Source organism: Myotis myotis, unplaced genomic scaffold (genome assembly GCF_014108235.1).
Source record: "Myotis myotis isolate mMyoMyo1 unplaced genomic scaffold, mMyoMyo1.p scaffold_m19_p_3, whole genome shotgun sequence".
NCBI lineage: Eukaryota > Metazoa > Chordata > Mammalia > Chiroptera > Vespertilionidae > Myotis > Myotis myotis.
The window spans coordinates 191,314,208-191,329,533 of NW_023416335.1; the positions used below are offsets into that span (position 1 = coordinate 191,314,208).

General features: G+C 40.7%; 1 protein-coding gene across 3 annotated transcripts in view; it reads right to left on the minus strand.

The window, feature by feature from the left end:
• A2ML1 (alpha-2-macroglobulin like 1) overlaps positions 1-15,326 on the minus strand; it is a 38,686-nt gene that overhangs the window by 20,209 nt on the left and 3,151 nt on the right. For all 3 annotated transcript variants that reach the window (XM_036299516.1, XM_036299515.1, XM_036299514.1), the window contains exons 5-17: positions 10,785-10,805; positions 9,852-10,011; positions 9,465-9,549; positions 8,648-8,774; positions 8,071-8,185; positions 7,644-7,753; positions 6,370-6,537; positions 4,590-4,817; positions 3,489-3,549; positions 2,846-2,991; positions 2,248-2,397; positions 1,405-1,599; positions 287-380 (exon numbers count right to left, since the gene is read on the minus strand). In XM_036299516.1, coding sequence (XP_036155409.1) covers positions 287-380; positions 1,405-1,599; positions 2,248-2,397; positions 2,846-2,991; positions 3,489-3,549; positions 4,590-4,817; positions 6,370-6,537; positions 7,644-7,753; positions 8,071-8,185; positions 8,648-8,774; positions 9,465-9,549; positions 9,852-10,011; positions 10,785-10,805 — 1,660 coding nt within the window. The remainder of the gene's footprint in view (positions 1-286; positions 381-1,404; positions 1,600-2,247; positions 2,398-2,845; positions 2,992-3,488; positions 3,550-4,589; positions 4,818-6,369; positions 6,538-7,643; positions 7,754-8,070; positions 8,186-8,647; positions 8,775-9,464; positions 9,550-9,851; positions 10,012-10,784; positions 10,806-15,326) is intronic.

Here is a 15,326-nt window from a genome sequence, read left to right on the forward strand (position 1 = left end):
ATGTTAGAAGACTTCTGTTGTGAGATAAACTTATCTGAAGGGACTACCAGTCACAAGGCCAGTGACAGACATGGACATTTGGCCAGGGAATGAATAGATAAGGCCTTCAGATTTCAAAAGCCCTCCCCAGACAGAGATATCCTTGGGAGACTGCCTGCATCTATGACTCACAACCATTATTCTGAGGCTAGAGGCTCAGGATAAGGACCAGAAGCAAAGAGGGAGCTTTCAGAGCTCCATGATTCCAAACATCTCAGTGACGGCACAAGTCACAAAGGTAGCTTACTTCCACCAATTACTCTGCCGTATTCTGGAGAATGGTGACTGCAATCAACTGGCTTCTTGACTTTGGCGTTGGACAGTATTTTCAGTCCCATGTTCTGATAGGCACAAAAGAGAGGAGAGAATAAAATGTTAAGTACTCTGCCTTAATACAAGGGCTGCTGCCTAGGAATTGTACCTTCAAAGGATTCAGCCAAGACATTTGTGTCCTATTAATGGGAGACTGGTGATAATTACCCAATACTTAGCCAAAATTGGTTCACTTCTGTTCCAGCCTAGGGTGAAAGGCTTTCAAGTAAACTTACTTCATTGTTAGATATGTTTAATGCTTCTTTCAAATATTAGTCAAAAATATTATTATTTGATTTAGACTCTGAACTTTCAGAGGCCAGGGACCATATTAGCTCAATCAATTCAACAAACATACATTGAGCATTATGAAGGATCAGGCATTAGAGAGCATGCTTTAAAGATGAACAAGACATGGCTCCTGTCAGAGGCCTCCTGGTCAGACTTGGGCCATAGCATCTCAACTTCTGTTCATAAAATAGGTGCAATATTTTTTTTTTATAATAATAATAAAAAGACACTGCTGGTCTGCCTTTCCTCATTTTCCTTCTTGACTGATCCGTGAAAATCAATCTTTGGGGACCACCAGTTGAGAAGACTAGGTATTCGGCCTCTCATGGTGGTTCTCTTCCAATGAAACAGGGCAACTTCTTCAAGCATAAGAACTAAGAGAGGCTGCCTTATATTTCAGGAGGTTTTTTCAAGATTTTATCCCTGCTAGTGCACACATGATTCTCTCTGCTTTTAAAGATATGGACTTTCAGCCCGGCTGTTGTGGCTCGGTGGTTGAGGGTTGACCCATGAACCAGAAGGTTGCGGGTTCGATTCCCAGTCAGGGCACATGTCCAGGTTGTGGGCTTGATCCCCAGTAAGGGGTGTGCAAGAGGCAGCTGATCAGTAATTCTCTAACATCATTGATGTTTCTATCCTTCTCTCCCTTTCCCTTCCTCTCTCTGAAATCAGTAAAAAAACAACATTTTTAAAAATATGGACTTTCCATCCCCCCTCCCACTACCATTGTTTTATAAAAACAAAATAGATAAGACCATCTACCTGAAAAAACCTGAAAAGGTCCATGCCTCTAGAGAACCAATATCTCGGCATAACTGAACGCCTGCTCCAACGCTCTTCAGGCACAGGGACAGTGAGGGGCTGAGGAAGGTCCGCTGGGCCAGACACTGGGCACTCATCATATTCATCCACCTGATAGGGGTAGTAACCATACCAGAATGGGAACATCCCATAGACCTGAAATAAAAGGGGGGAAAAGAAATAAAGTATTGACACAGTGTAATCAGTTGAGAAACTTCTCTCGGATTTTGGTGCCACAGCTCCCATATTATTTATCTTCATTACTCCAGAATTCTTCCTATATTTATTTCATCATAACCTCTTCCTTTACTTTTGAAATTTTAACCTCTATCTCACCTTTTTCATAGTCTGTCACACTTATCTTCTATTTCATTTTCATCCTTTCTTTTTTATTTATTTTAGAAAGACAGGAAGAGAGAAATAGAATCACCAATGAGAGAGAAACATCCATTGGCTACCTCCTGCATGCCTCCTACTGGGGATTGACTGATCTCACAACCTGGGCATGTGCCCTGACCAGGAATTGAACCCGCAACCTCCTAGTTCATGGGTCGGCACTCAACCACTGAACCATACCAGCTGGGCTCATCTTCTTTCTTTATCTCTATGTCCATATTAACCATGCTCTTCTCTTCCCATTATTTCCACCTTTATTTTCATACCCGCTTTTCTACTACCTTATAGTGGTGCACTATTTTCCTAAGACTTTCTTTCCCACTCCCTGAAATCTATCCTCTGTTCTAATGGACCCAGATTGTCTTCCCCGTTAACTCCCTCTTCCCACGTTATTAGCCGACTACTCACAGAGTGGTTACTCAGCTCTCTCTCTGGCCTAAGTAGTAAGACACTCTCATCCACAGCTCGGATGGCACAAAGGGATCCTGGAGCTGCCTGCAGCTGTAGGTCCACATCTGATCCTGGAAGCTGCTGGGAAGGTGAGAAGCCAAGGGAAACCTGAAGAAGGACAAATATAACTTGGGAATCAGTTAGGCCTGGAGAGGACAAGACAAAAATATCACTTGGATCATCAGCTTTAACTATGGTATCCAGCCCACTTTTTCACTTTTATACTGATTTTCCTTTGTAAAGTCTAGCCCTTGAGAACCAGTGTCTTACGATAGAGTTGAGAAAAGTGAGCAGCACAGCAGAACGATATAGATGTTTAAAAGATAAGAAAGCATATGGAATAGCTATATTTAAAATAGCTATATATGTGATTCCCAACATGACTTTTTAAAAAGAAGCAGGAAAGAAATAATTTCCATCAAATATACTAAAGGTATAAATACAATATGACATCTTATCTTATTTCCCAGCCCCTGCCTTATCTCAACCCTAGCACACACAAGATTTCTCTCTATTCCCAGATTTTTTTCTTCACCCTCCTCAACTGCCATTTTACCTTATTGTCAAAGCACAGCTCTACTGAGAACTGAATTTTGTCAGCTATAACACCTCCACTGGAGAAAATGGCATAGACCACCAAAGAAGCATCAGGGGCAAGCCTGGAATTGATGGTCAGTGAGAGAGAGAAGGAGCCTTTCAGTCCTGAAAGAGAAGAGGACATACACAGGGATGAGAGTGTACTCACCTACCCGTGACATCCAACCATATGTTTGCATTTCCCATTGGGCCAGCAGCAAGCCTATGGTGCAAGTAACTTCTCATTTTCCTATTCTTCTATGGTTATTATTACTGTTCTGTTCTCATTGCTTCTATGGATAAGAACTGTTTCCTGGAAGTTTAAAATACTGTTTTCTCTTCCAAAAGAAGCAAGGCCCTAGCCAGTTTGGCTCAGTGGATAGAGCGTTGCCCTGTGGACCAAAGGGTCCCAGGTTCAATTTTGGTCAAGGGCATGTTCCTTGGTTGCATGCTCCTCCCCAGCCTGGGTCCTGGTAGGAGCATGTGCAGGAGGCAACCAATCAATGTGTTTCTCTCACATTGTCTCTGTCTTTACCTCTCTCTCCCACTCTCTCTAAAAATTCAATGGAAAAATATTCTTGGGTGAGGATTAACAAACAAAAAAAACAAGCATGAACACTCACCTTTCTTTTTGGAGTACATGTGTTTCTGCCCCTCCATCTCCAAACGTCCTTTCCCTATTAACTATGAAAGAGAAAAAAAATCATCAATAGCATAAATGTTATGGGAGATTAATCTTGACCCCACTTCTGGAACATCCCTGCATCTCTCTATAAGGAGAGTCTCCTTTCATAGTTCCAGAGCCTGACTCAATACTTGTTATTTTCCACCTAATCCTCCTTATTCTGTTGTGTCAGGATGATTGTTTTAGCTTAATGAAGCCATGGGGATGATAGAAGATACTAGGATGATTCAGTAGGGAGAAAGTCTCTCAGAGACTTTGAGGGGATGATAAGAGAATGAAGAGACTCAGTACCATCAAACCTGAGCTTTGCAGGAATCTAATCCTCACTATCACCGAGATGACCAATAAAGCTACTTATCTTTATATATTTCCTTCAGGGTCCAAGTTGTGCTTTTATTTCTCCAACAAGGTTATCAATGTTAATTTTAACCCTGTATCATCTACTGTAAAATATTGGTCAATAAAACACAGAATGAATTTTATTCTGAGTCCCATCCTCTTCTCACCCTCCCTCCCACCCACGTACCCAGTTCCCTTTCACCCTAGCCAGCAACATTTTCTTGTTCATTCCTCATCTTATTTCCCCACACAGTTTCCCTGGGATCCTGCTCACAATCTCTTTATTCCTCGTTTCCCCCTTCCTTTATAACTACACTAATCATATAAAATATATTTTAAAAATTGAGTTTTGCCAATGGATATAAGACACTGGGGGATAGGGGAGGCTAGGGGACTGTCTAGGGCGGGGGGATAAAATGGACACATATGTAATACCCTTTGTAATACTTTAAGCAATAAATTAAAAAAAAACAAACCATAAAAATAAATAAATAAATACTTAAATAAAAAAATAAAAAAATAAAAATTGAGTTTTGCTTGTTCTTTCCATTTCTTTTAGTGTGGCTTTTAAATTTTTTGAAATTACCTATGTTGCTTGCATTCTCTCTACTTGGATAGTCTATTCAATTTCTCCAGTTCACTCTCCCCATTCCCTTTCCTTCTTGACACATTTTCACCAACCCTCACTTCCCAGACTTACATAGTAGGAGAAGGTGATTTCCTGGTCAGGGTTTGCATCAGCTGGATTAATGTCATACTCCACCAGCACTTCCTGGGGCTGCCCACATTGCAAGGTGCCATTTAGCCGCTTGATTCTGAGGAAGCTGTGTGTTGTATTGTAGAAGGGTTGCAGGTGCAGGTAGGCATCCTGATAGTATCGAGGCACCTGCTCTGGATTATATACTGAATCTTCCATTTGGAACCTGCCCTGAGAAAGAGAGGGAAAAGAAGCTCTTTTGGCATGTACCCTAACCATATTTAACCACAGTCATTTGTTATGATTTTCAAATAGTTCTCTCTCAAATCTTCACTGTGTAAGAATGGCATGTAGATATTTCAGTATAAGTCCAGCCAAAGATATTTGAGGAATCCATAATAGGGGCTATGTGCAGCAGCATTTTATTATGTAGGAGAGAGAAACAAGGACTGAATTATAATTGTCAAGTAATGGGAAATACTTTTACAGATTGATGCCTAGGGAATAGGTAAGCATGACTAAGATTATAGAGAAATTAAAGACTATATCCCAGGGACATAAAAATGAAGTATAGAGGATAATAGGATTGAAAATAATTATTTCTAAGTAGAGTGATCAAGTGATGCCTGAAAAAAAATAGTTCTATTAGCCACAGACAAATAGCATATGTTTGCTTAAGTAGTGTAGCTAAATGATTGCATTAATGGCTTTAATTTTTCATCTCTCCTTGCATCAACATCATTTACTATGTAATATTACAGTGGGCCCCCAGGTGACTTGTTGGAAATAGATGTTAGCATATGCAAGATAAGCAGAGGCTTGAAAAAGCACTCGCATGTCCACTTTTGCTCTTGCACCTCATTGTTGACATGAGAATATACTTCGTGCTGCCTAACTTACTACCCCAGATGCACAAACAAGACATGCTTTTTATTGTATAATGCTAAAATTTAAAGTTGTTTGTTAAGCAGCATTGTGTCAGTTGATAATTGATACAAGTAGTCTTCCTTATAAGTATCAAAATCTATAGTTCTCTTCTTTGCCATTATTATGAGTAGCTAGAGCAGGCGTGGGCAAACTTTTTGACTCGAGGGCCACAATGGGTTCTTAAACTGGACCGGAGGGCCAGAACAAAAGCATGGATGGAGTGTTTGTGTGAACTAATATAAATTCAAAGTAAACATCATTACATAAAAGGGTACGGTCTTTTTTTTTTTAGTTTTATTCATTTCAAACAGGCCGGATCCGGCCCGCAGGCTGTAGTTTGCCCACAGCTGAACTAGAGGCCCGGTGCATGAAATTCGTGCACAGGTAGGGTCCCTAGCGGCTGCCGGCTGGAGAGACCCTTCTGCCGGCCGCCTGCCACTGCCGCTGCCACTGCCACTGGCCCCGCCCCCTGGTCGAACTCCTGGTTGAACTCCCGGTTGAACTCCCAGTCGAGGGGACAATTTGCATATTAGGCTTTTATTATATAGGATGAGTAAGGGGACAGGAGGATGAGGACAGCTCTGGACCATTTTTACCTCCCTATTCTGATTTCAAATTAGAATATGGGAATAAGTTATAAGATGAATTAATATAAAGAGCAATTTTGATCTGAAGGGTCATTTATTTAATTAATATTAAAAGCAAACAGAAAAAGTTTTTGCCAAATGGGCAGCAGAATTGTCAAGTGATGGAATTACAAATGGGGTGGTAGAGGAAGAAAAGAAATAGAAACATGTTGAAGTTTTTCCTTCAGGAAGTCTTCCTTGCTGGGAAGCTGGCCCACTCCAGTGCTTACCTGCAGAGAAATGTCTGTCCCATTCCAATGAACCGTATCCAGCTTGAAGGAAGCGAGGCCATTGTTGTCAGTAACTAAGGTGTGGTTGATGGTTGCATTTATGCCCAAAATCATCAGAAACACTTCATGATTCTTGAGAAGGGAACCATCATGGCCCTTAACTCTTATCTGAGTGGCAAAGGTCATTAGAGTTAGGTTTGGAGTAGGTTCAAGTATGAGGTAAAGTGACGTGATAACAGAAACTCTTAAGAATACATTTCAGAAAAGAGTCCAGAAAAAGCTAAATGTATTCAAGGTTTGCAAACTAGGATCTACAGGGAATTAAGAAACAAACAGAAGCAGCTTAGCCTGGAGCAGAAGTATATTTGCCATGAAGCGTTAGGACCCTTCCTTAGCTACACCAGGCTCTTCCTAAGGCTCTGTAGAATATTTTGCTTTCCTTTTCTTTTTATTATTATTATTTTTTGCTTTATTTTTCTTAATCTTTACAACAATCATATGGGATAGAAACTATTATTAGGCCTATTTTACAGATGATTTAACCTCTTCCACTCCCAAATTATATAACATTAGACTCCAAGAAAATCTGGATCTGCTCTTGAACTAGAGAAAAGATGACTAAGGAATAAATGGATCTAAAGATGTACATTATTGTGTTAACCAATTGTTCTAGGAATGTAGAAGAACACGCTAGAGAGAGGAGTAGATTTTAGGTATTAGACAGAAGACATTAACATAGAAAATTTTAAACTCTCTTTAAAAAATGCTTAAGGATCTATAAATGGCTTTCTATCAAGGAAAGTCTGATATTAACCTTGCCTAGATGCAACAGCTCACACTAGATGATTTCTCCAAATACCTTACAGCCCTAAAATTCAAATATTTGAATATTACAATATGAGCCCTTGGCATTAGGAAGGGCACTGAAGTCACATCAATATTCAAGATATATCTCATGTGAGATTAAGGGCAGCACAACATAAGGAGTTCAGAGTATATATTCTGAACGCAGGCTGCCTAGTTTTTATCATAGTTCCTACTTACTAGTTATATAACCTTGGAAAAATCACTTAACCTCTCTTGCTTCAGTCTCCTTATCTGTAAAATGGGACCAATAATAGTGTTTATCCCATAGGATTGGTGTAAAGATTGAATAAGTGAATAGCCATAGAGTACTTAGAACAATGCTGGTAGTTTTATTTTGATATGTCTACAGAAAGGAGGCAGTAGTTAAGCATTTATTTTTGTCTGTGCAGAGACAGACTACAACATACCTTCCCACTGAAGGGAAAATTGGGGTAATAATAATTATTGGTGTCTTCAAAGGTCATTGATCCTATTTGTGAAGAAATGTAGATTTCCTGAGTGCCATTGGCCTCCACGCCTGCGGAGGGAAACCAGATGTACATTAATCTAAATGCCTGAAATCCTCATTTTCATGTTTCATACAAAATCTCTGAAAGGATGGAAGTATAAAGCTTAATATATTTCTAGCCAAAGATCCAAACCAACTCCTCTTCCCCAAATGTTTGGAGGAAATAGGTACTGGATGGCAGATTGGAATCTGGCATTTCCCTCCGTGAACCAGAAGTCATTCCCAAACACTAATGAAGGTAGGTCTTGAATCCTCTGAGTAAGTGTATCCCTGAAACAGTCCCTTTCCTTTCTTTTTTCTTAATGAACCAAGAAGTATCCACTTACCTGTCCCTTCCTCCACCACAGTAGTCACAATATTGATGCTGTGTCTGTACATATAGCCAGTGAGGTTGAAGGTGGACATGTGCACAGAAGCTGAGAAGCATCCTGCTTTGTCCGTCTAATGAGTCAATTAGAGAGAGAGAGGGAGAAATAGAGGATGAATAATCTGATCCCAACTTCCATTTCATAATGTACCATAGAAGGAAATAATTTCTGATCTTCAGGCTTTAGTTTCTCCATCCTTAAGATAGAAAAACTCTCCGATAACATAGAGTATACACCTACACATATATAATCATGAAATGACTTTGAAGCTACAAAATATGAGAAGATGAGAACAGCCAACTGTAGAATGGGAAAACTTTATCTCCCAAGGGTTTAAGTTCATTTCTTGATTACAAGGCAGATTCTAAAAGACTTTATCTATTTTGGATAAAATGACCCCTTTGCTCTTTGGAACTTGGATAACAATTGTGTGAAATGTTTTCTACTCTGGGCTTTGAGCACTTTTCTATATTGCTGCTTATTTACTCTTTAGGACATGTAAATAAGGTGCCTTTTCTAAATACCATTTACTCACCTGTCCAGAGAGGTTCCTGCATTTGTCAGGTAGCTGTTTCCTTTCTGCCTCTCCAAACCAGTAATTATGTGCCTTTTGACACACTGATACTTGCACTGCCCCTAGCATAGGTTTTCCATAGGTGTACCTAAACCAGAGAAGCACGGGGAGTCAGAGTTAGGAAATTCCACTTGAGGGCCAACCTTCATCCCCCAAAACACCACTTTCCTTCTTTCCCACACTCCAGCCTCTGCAGGTACTCTGGCATTCACTTCCCTGCTTTACTCAAAGCCGTAGAGTACTGCCATTACACAGGAAGTACCATCCAAAGGACAGAACAGCAGCTTTCTTTTTTCTTACTCCTATTTCTCCATTAGATTCAACATTCCGTTCAGCACAAAGTAGACTCAAAATCCCTAATGCTGACTGAGTGAGCAGTGGGAAGTAAGAGCAGAAACACAATTAGAAAATGTGTTCTTGGAGAAGTCCTGACCCTAGGCTAAATAAAAAATCCCAAGTTGCCCTAACCAGTTTGGCTCAGTGGATAGAGCATCGGCCTGCAGACTGAAGGGTCCCAGGTTCGATTCCAGTCAGGGGCATGTACTTTGGTTGCAGGCACATCCCCAGTAGGGGGTGTGCAGAAGGCAGCTGATCGATGTTTCTCTCTCATCGATGTTTCTAACTCTCTATCCCTCTCCCTTCTCTGTAAAAAAATCAATAAAATATATTTTTTAAAAAATCCCAAGTTTTAACCACCACCTCCATTTCTCCATAACACTCCTCAACATACTTCTCAATGTAGCTTTAATCTCCACCATATCTAGAGCCGTATTCTTACCTACAACAAATTTTTACTAAGAAAGATTCCTCCATGGTTGATAACTGCCTGGGCTCGACCACTTCCACCTTGAACTTAGGTAGCACTGGAGAGAGTGGAAAGAAAATGGAAACGGAATAGGAGAAGAACTTAACCATATAGGTAGTGAACAGTGGGGTATAAAAACAGTAGTTAATTAATTGATTGATTAATTAAATAACTAACTAATTAATTAATTAATCAAGAGGGGGCTTTATTAAGGGGAAATACTCCTGAAGTTATTAGCTGGTTTAGCACGGATTCAAAAATGAATAAACACCCCTCCCAATGGCAGGCTTTTACTTTACTATTGCTGATTTTGTAACCAGATTACACCCAACACTGTGAGCTCATCGTTCTCCCACATACCATATTCTTCCACACTGAAGGTGCCGAAGGTCTTGCCCTCAGCCACTGCCACGGTGTAGGTGCCCAGCGTTGCCTCTGGTGCCAGTTGGAAGGATAGCTGCACAATGCCTTGCTCGGGCGCCACTTCCAGCCACTGTGCAATCCTGTTGCTATTTGGATCCTGTGTCCATGGAAAAGAAACCTCTTGATGTACCTGTCTGTCTGGCTTCCACTTTGCACTGCAACAAGCGGGTACAGGATTCTCCCCATGGCCTCCCCATGTCCAAACCGCACCTGGCTTATTTATTATTCTCTTCATTACTGCATGAGATAGGCTCGGCCCCCATTTTGGAAGAAAAGGGTCCTTCAAATAATCAGACTGAGTCTTCTAAGGTGTGATGGCCAGCTTCAGAAAGTGGGATTTAGGATGTCCTTTACAAAGAATGTTTACTCTACTCTTGGTCTCTATTAAGGGACAACGCTGAAGGGATTGATTGTAAGATACATGAGAGATAGGTAATTTAACAGAGAAATGGAGGGGATGCTCTGGGGAATTTGCATTCCTAGGCCCTTTTCTCCTTAACACTTCTCACAGGCATTCATGTCATAGTCAGCTGTCGAGTGTCTATGACAAGAGCTCATCACTGAAAACGAAGAGGAGTGTGGAGCCAGGTGAACTGGTGCGGCACAAAGAAGTTACAGGAACCAGAGTGGAAGGGTTAGTCCCAGCAGAGGTTGGTGACTTTCCTTACAGAGGTTTGGGGCTGAGAGGACTGGGGCGGGCAGAGGCCAGAGAACAGGCACAGCGTAGGAGGAACTGTGGGCACTCAGTGCTGGGCAGTCCCAGGCGCTGGGCCAAGATCTCAGAGTTCTGTCTGGCTTCCAAGTTTAGCACCAAACTCTCACTTCTCCTTCTCCACCACTGACAGAAAAGCAAAAGAAACTTCTACTTACCTGCAGTTCCACCATAGAATACTGAAAAGGAAAACCAGATAATGTGGGTTAAAGCAGGATACGCAACAAGGTTAGGTTTGTTGAAAGCAAGTTCACAAAGGCGCCTTTCTTTCCCCATTGCCCACTCCTTCCTTTCAGATGGCCCTGTGCTGCTCTGATTAGATTAACAATGGGGCAAACGCTTATTGGCTAGTGGAGGAGAGAGAAGGGATTTCCTCAGAGGGGTTGCTGGTCTCCGAAATATTTAAAGAAATGGAGCTTCAGACACTTCAGCATCCCTCGGTGTTCTACGACCCAGCTCTTCTTGGAGCCAACTATCTTCCGCCCCCTCCTCTGCTATTTGAATGCCACTGGGTGGGAACCTTATTTTCAAGCATTGCAAAACAATTTCTAAAAAAAAAAAATGTTTAAAAGTGTTCCATTGAAGGATCATGGATAGTTTCCTCAAGAAAATGGATGCTAAGACCATTAAGTTGGTGGGGAACAGGTCGTTGTGCTAGGTGTGAGTATCACCCCAAAAGCACTTGCCAATTTCAAACGGAAAAAAGACATGGCTTTCCATTGGGGAAATTAAGCTGTCACCACCTTCACCAGTAATCAAACTCATCAAAACTAATTGTGGGAAAGAGACATTATGTGCTTCCTTCCTGAAGAGACACATTTGAGGTTTACTGCATTACCTACCAAGTATTTTTGCCAAGAATGTTTAGCTTAAATCTAATTAAGACCTCACACCTACTTCCAGAAGACAGAGGAACAAGTTAGATTACACAATAGGAGAAATAATCAGACAAATTAAGAATGTCAAATATTCTGTAAGACAAGTAGGCTTCCTTAAGATCAGTGTCATATTTCAAAACGAGGACATTTTAAAAGCTATCTAACCTGATCTCTTTCTCTCGCAAAAAAAGTCAATATAATAAAAAAAATAAGAGAGATTATTTTATATTAAGAAAAATTTAAAACATAATAATTAAATGTAATACATAGATTTGTTTTTTTGGCTCCTAGTTTGAAAATTTGAAAAAAACAGATTTAGGGCTGCATACTAAATAATAATTATTAATTTTATTATAGATGTGGTAATGACATTATGATTTTTAAAGACATTCTTTTTAGAAGATATATGCTAAAGTATTTACAAGTAACATGTTATGATGTCTGAAGCTTACTTTTAAATTATTTAGCAAAAAAATAATATATTAAAAAAATATTAAAACAAATGTAGCAAAATAAAAAATATTGAATTTTGGTGTTATGTTTGAAAATTCTAATAATTAAAAGTTGAAAACAAAATGACAGCTCAAGATAATTTTATTTTTATTTATTTTTATTTTATTTTTAAATATTTTATTGATTTTTTAAAGAGAGGAAGGGAGAGGGACAGAGAGCCACAAACATCGATGAGAGAGAAACATCAATCAGCTGCCTCCTGCACACCCCCCGCCCCCACGGGGGATGTGCCCGCAACTAAGGTACATGCCCTTGACCAGAATCGAACCTGGGACTCTTCAGTTCGCAGGCCGACGCTCTACCCACTGAGCCAAACCGGTTAGGGCTCAAGATAATTTTCTTATGAGGGAATTATCTTTTTACTGTATTGTTTTTGTTTGTGTGAGATGTTTTAATTCTTTAACTATAATTGTTAGGATTTTACAAAATGATGGCCATGGAAATAGATAATTACAACATCTAGGGTGTGAATATAATTAAAAATCTGGTTAGAGACTATACATTTTCTGGACTCAGGACTTTCCAGTTAGTATTACACACTTTTTAAAAATATGTATTGTTATTGATTTCAGAGAGGAAGAGAGAGATAGAAACATCAATGATGAGAGAGAATCATTGATTGGCTGCCTCCTGCATGCCCCACACTGGGGATCGAGCCCGCAACATGGGTATATGCCCTGACCACGGAATCAAACTGTGACCTCCTGGTTCATAGGTCTACACTCAACCATTGGGCCATGCCAGCTGGGCAATATTACACTTTTTTTAAAAATATATTTTATTGATTTTTTTATAGAGAAGAAGGGAGAGGGATAGAAAGTCAGAAACATCGATGAGAGAGATCGATCAGCTGCCTCCTGCATGCCCCCCAGTGGGGACGTGCCCGCAACCAAGGTACATGCCCCTGACAGGAATCGAACCCGGGACCCTTGAGTCCGCAGGCCGACGCTCTATCCACTGAGCCAAACCAGTCCGGCAATATTATACACTTTTAAAAGGACTTACAACTAAATGAAATTGAAAGCTGAATTTAGATATGGAGGTCTTAGAGAGGGTACAAGTTTGGATCTCACTTGGAAGGGAGATGGAATGGAACCTAGTTGGTGCTTGTCTTTGATTCTTGCTCTAAGTACCATGTGATGCTGACCAGTGAAGAAGCAGAGTGTCATTAAATACAAACATCAGCCTTGATATCAAGGATAATGGCAATTCCTCAGTAAAGCCAGAAATGAGAGATAAAGATTGTAGGGGTGGAAAATTTTTCCCTTCTTCCCTTCTAGGCTCTTTGGCTAGTCTAATAATTAAATTGACCTAAGACAGGTTAATAGTGAAAAAAACAAATTTAATTACATCCATATAGAAGCACCACAAAGACAATGAGACTGAAAAGGAGTCAGGCAATTGAGGCTGAGATGCCACCCTGAGCTAAGGAATGGAATAGGGTTCTGGGGCTTCCAAGCAGAGGAGGGCAATTCACAGGAAGAGAAGAAAAGCAGATGTTTGGTAACCAGATGTTTGCCCTGGCATGCAGGTAAGTCTTTCAGATATAGAAAAAGTCATCTCTGATAATAGCTCTCTCTGGTACAGGCTCCCCATCTAAACTCTTTCAGCCAGTTAAGGGAGAAATAAACTTTTTCTTGAGTCTGTAGTCTTTTGTTTTGTTTGTTAATCCTCACCTGAGGATACTTTTCCATTTATTTATTTATGTATTTATTTATGTATTTATGTATTTATTTATTTATTTATTTTTATAGAAAGAGTAGAAGGGAGAGGAAGAGACAGAGAGAGAAGAACATGGATGTGAGAGAGACACATCAATTGGTTGCCTCCCACACACACCCTGACCAGGGTCGGGGATCAAACCTGCAACCAAGGTACGTGCCCTTGACTGAAATCAAACCAAGGACCCTATAGTCCAAGGGCCAACGCTCTACCCAGACTGGCTAGGGCTGCAGAGTCTTAACTGCCTTCAGCTCAAAATAGCCCACATGATAAAGCAGCACATCTTGGGGTGGCCTACTCTGCTCTAGTTCCGGGTCAAAGAAGGACAGGACTTTCACAAACCAGGGCTACATAGGCGATAAGGAGGCAACTATCACTGAGATTATTATGGAATCCTATAAATTCCAGAAAAAGAACACTTCTTCAGATAACAAAGTATTTTTCTCACACAGGGGGTCAAGAGGGAGGGAGGACACCAGTTACCAGTTTGCTTTCCTCTCAAAGGAAACAAGTGTTCAACTAGGACAGTGGTCAGCCAAATATCAACAGTACAACAATTGAAATTGCTTTTGAGAGCCAAATTTTTTAAACTTAAACTATATAGGTAGGTACATTGTTATTAACTTAATTAGGGTACTCCTAAGCTGGCCTTTGTTAAAAACGTCCTCGCCCTGACAGGTTTGGCTCAGTGGATAGAGCATCAGCCTGAAGACTGAAAGGTCCCAGGTTCTATCCAGTAAAGGGCATGTACCTTGGTTGCGGGCACAACCCCAGTAGGGGGTGTGTAGGAGGCAGCTGATAGATGTTTCTCTCTCATTGATGTTTCTAACTCTCTATTCCTCTCCCTTCCTCTCTGTAAAAAATCAATAAAATAAAATAAAGTCCTCAACCTGAGGGGTCAATCTTGGCAAACGTACCCCCACTTCTTCTAACGCCACTTCTTCAAAATAGACTCGCCCAGGCCGAAAACCGACTTCTGCACATGGGCCACGAAGTTTCAATCGCGCTGTACGTGGGCGCCCACACGTGGTATTTTGTGGAAGAGCCACACTCAAGGGGCCAAAGAGCCGCATGTGGCTCGCGAGTCGCGGTTTGCCGACCACTGAACTAGGATGATAGCGTTTCCAACTGGAAGCTGCCTGAGGTTTCTGAATGAATGGATGTAGCAACCAAAGTAGTCAGGGTCAGTTCATCTCAAGTATATTTTAGTTGCCTGAGGCTAAAACACTGTGCTCTGTATACTCCCCGTTTCTTAGTAAAATTCCTTTGGGTAATTTCAGTGTTTCAAATTAAGCATTTCAAATTTTCAATGTTCAAACTGGAACTTGGGATGAGGGTGCTGGCTAGAGAAATGGAGTGGAGAGGAAGGAGTAATTTTACATCAGAAACAAAGCATCACTGTAGAAATCAGAGCACCTCTCAGGAAATGATCACAGGAAAGATAACATAACAGGGGTGCTTAATGAGATCAACCTTGAAGGCAGGAGAGTCTGAGATAACTTTGGCTGTGGCTACACTTTCACCTTAGCATGTCCTCTTTTTAGCTCTGGAATCAACAGTGTGTTAAACAATAGCGATTCAATATTC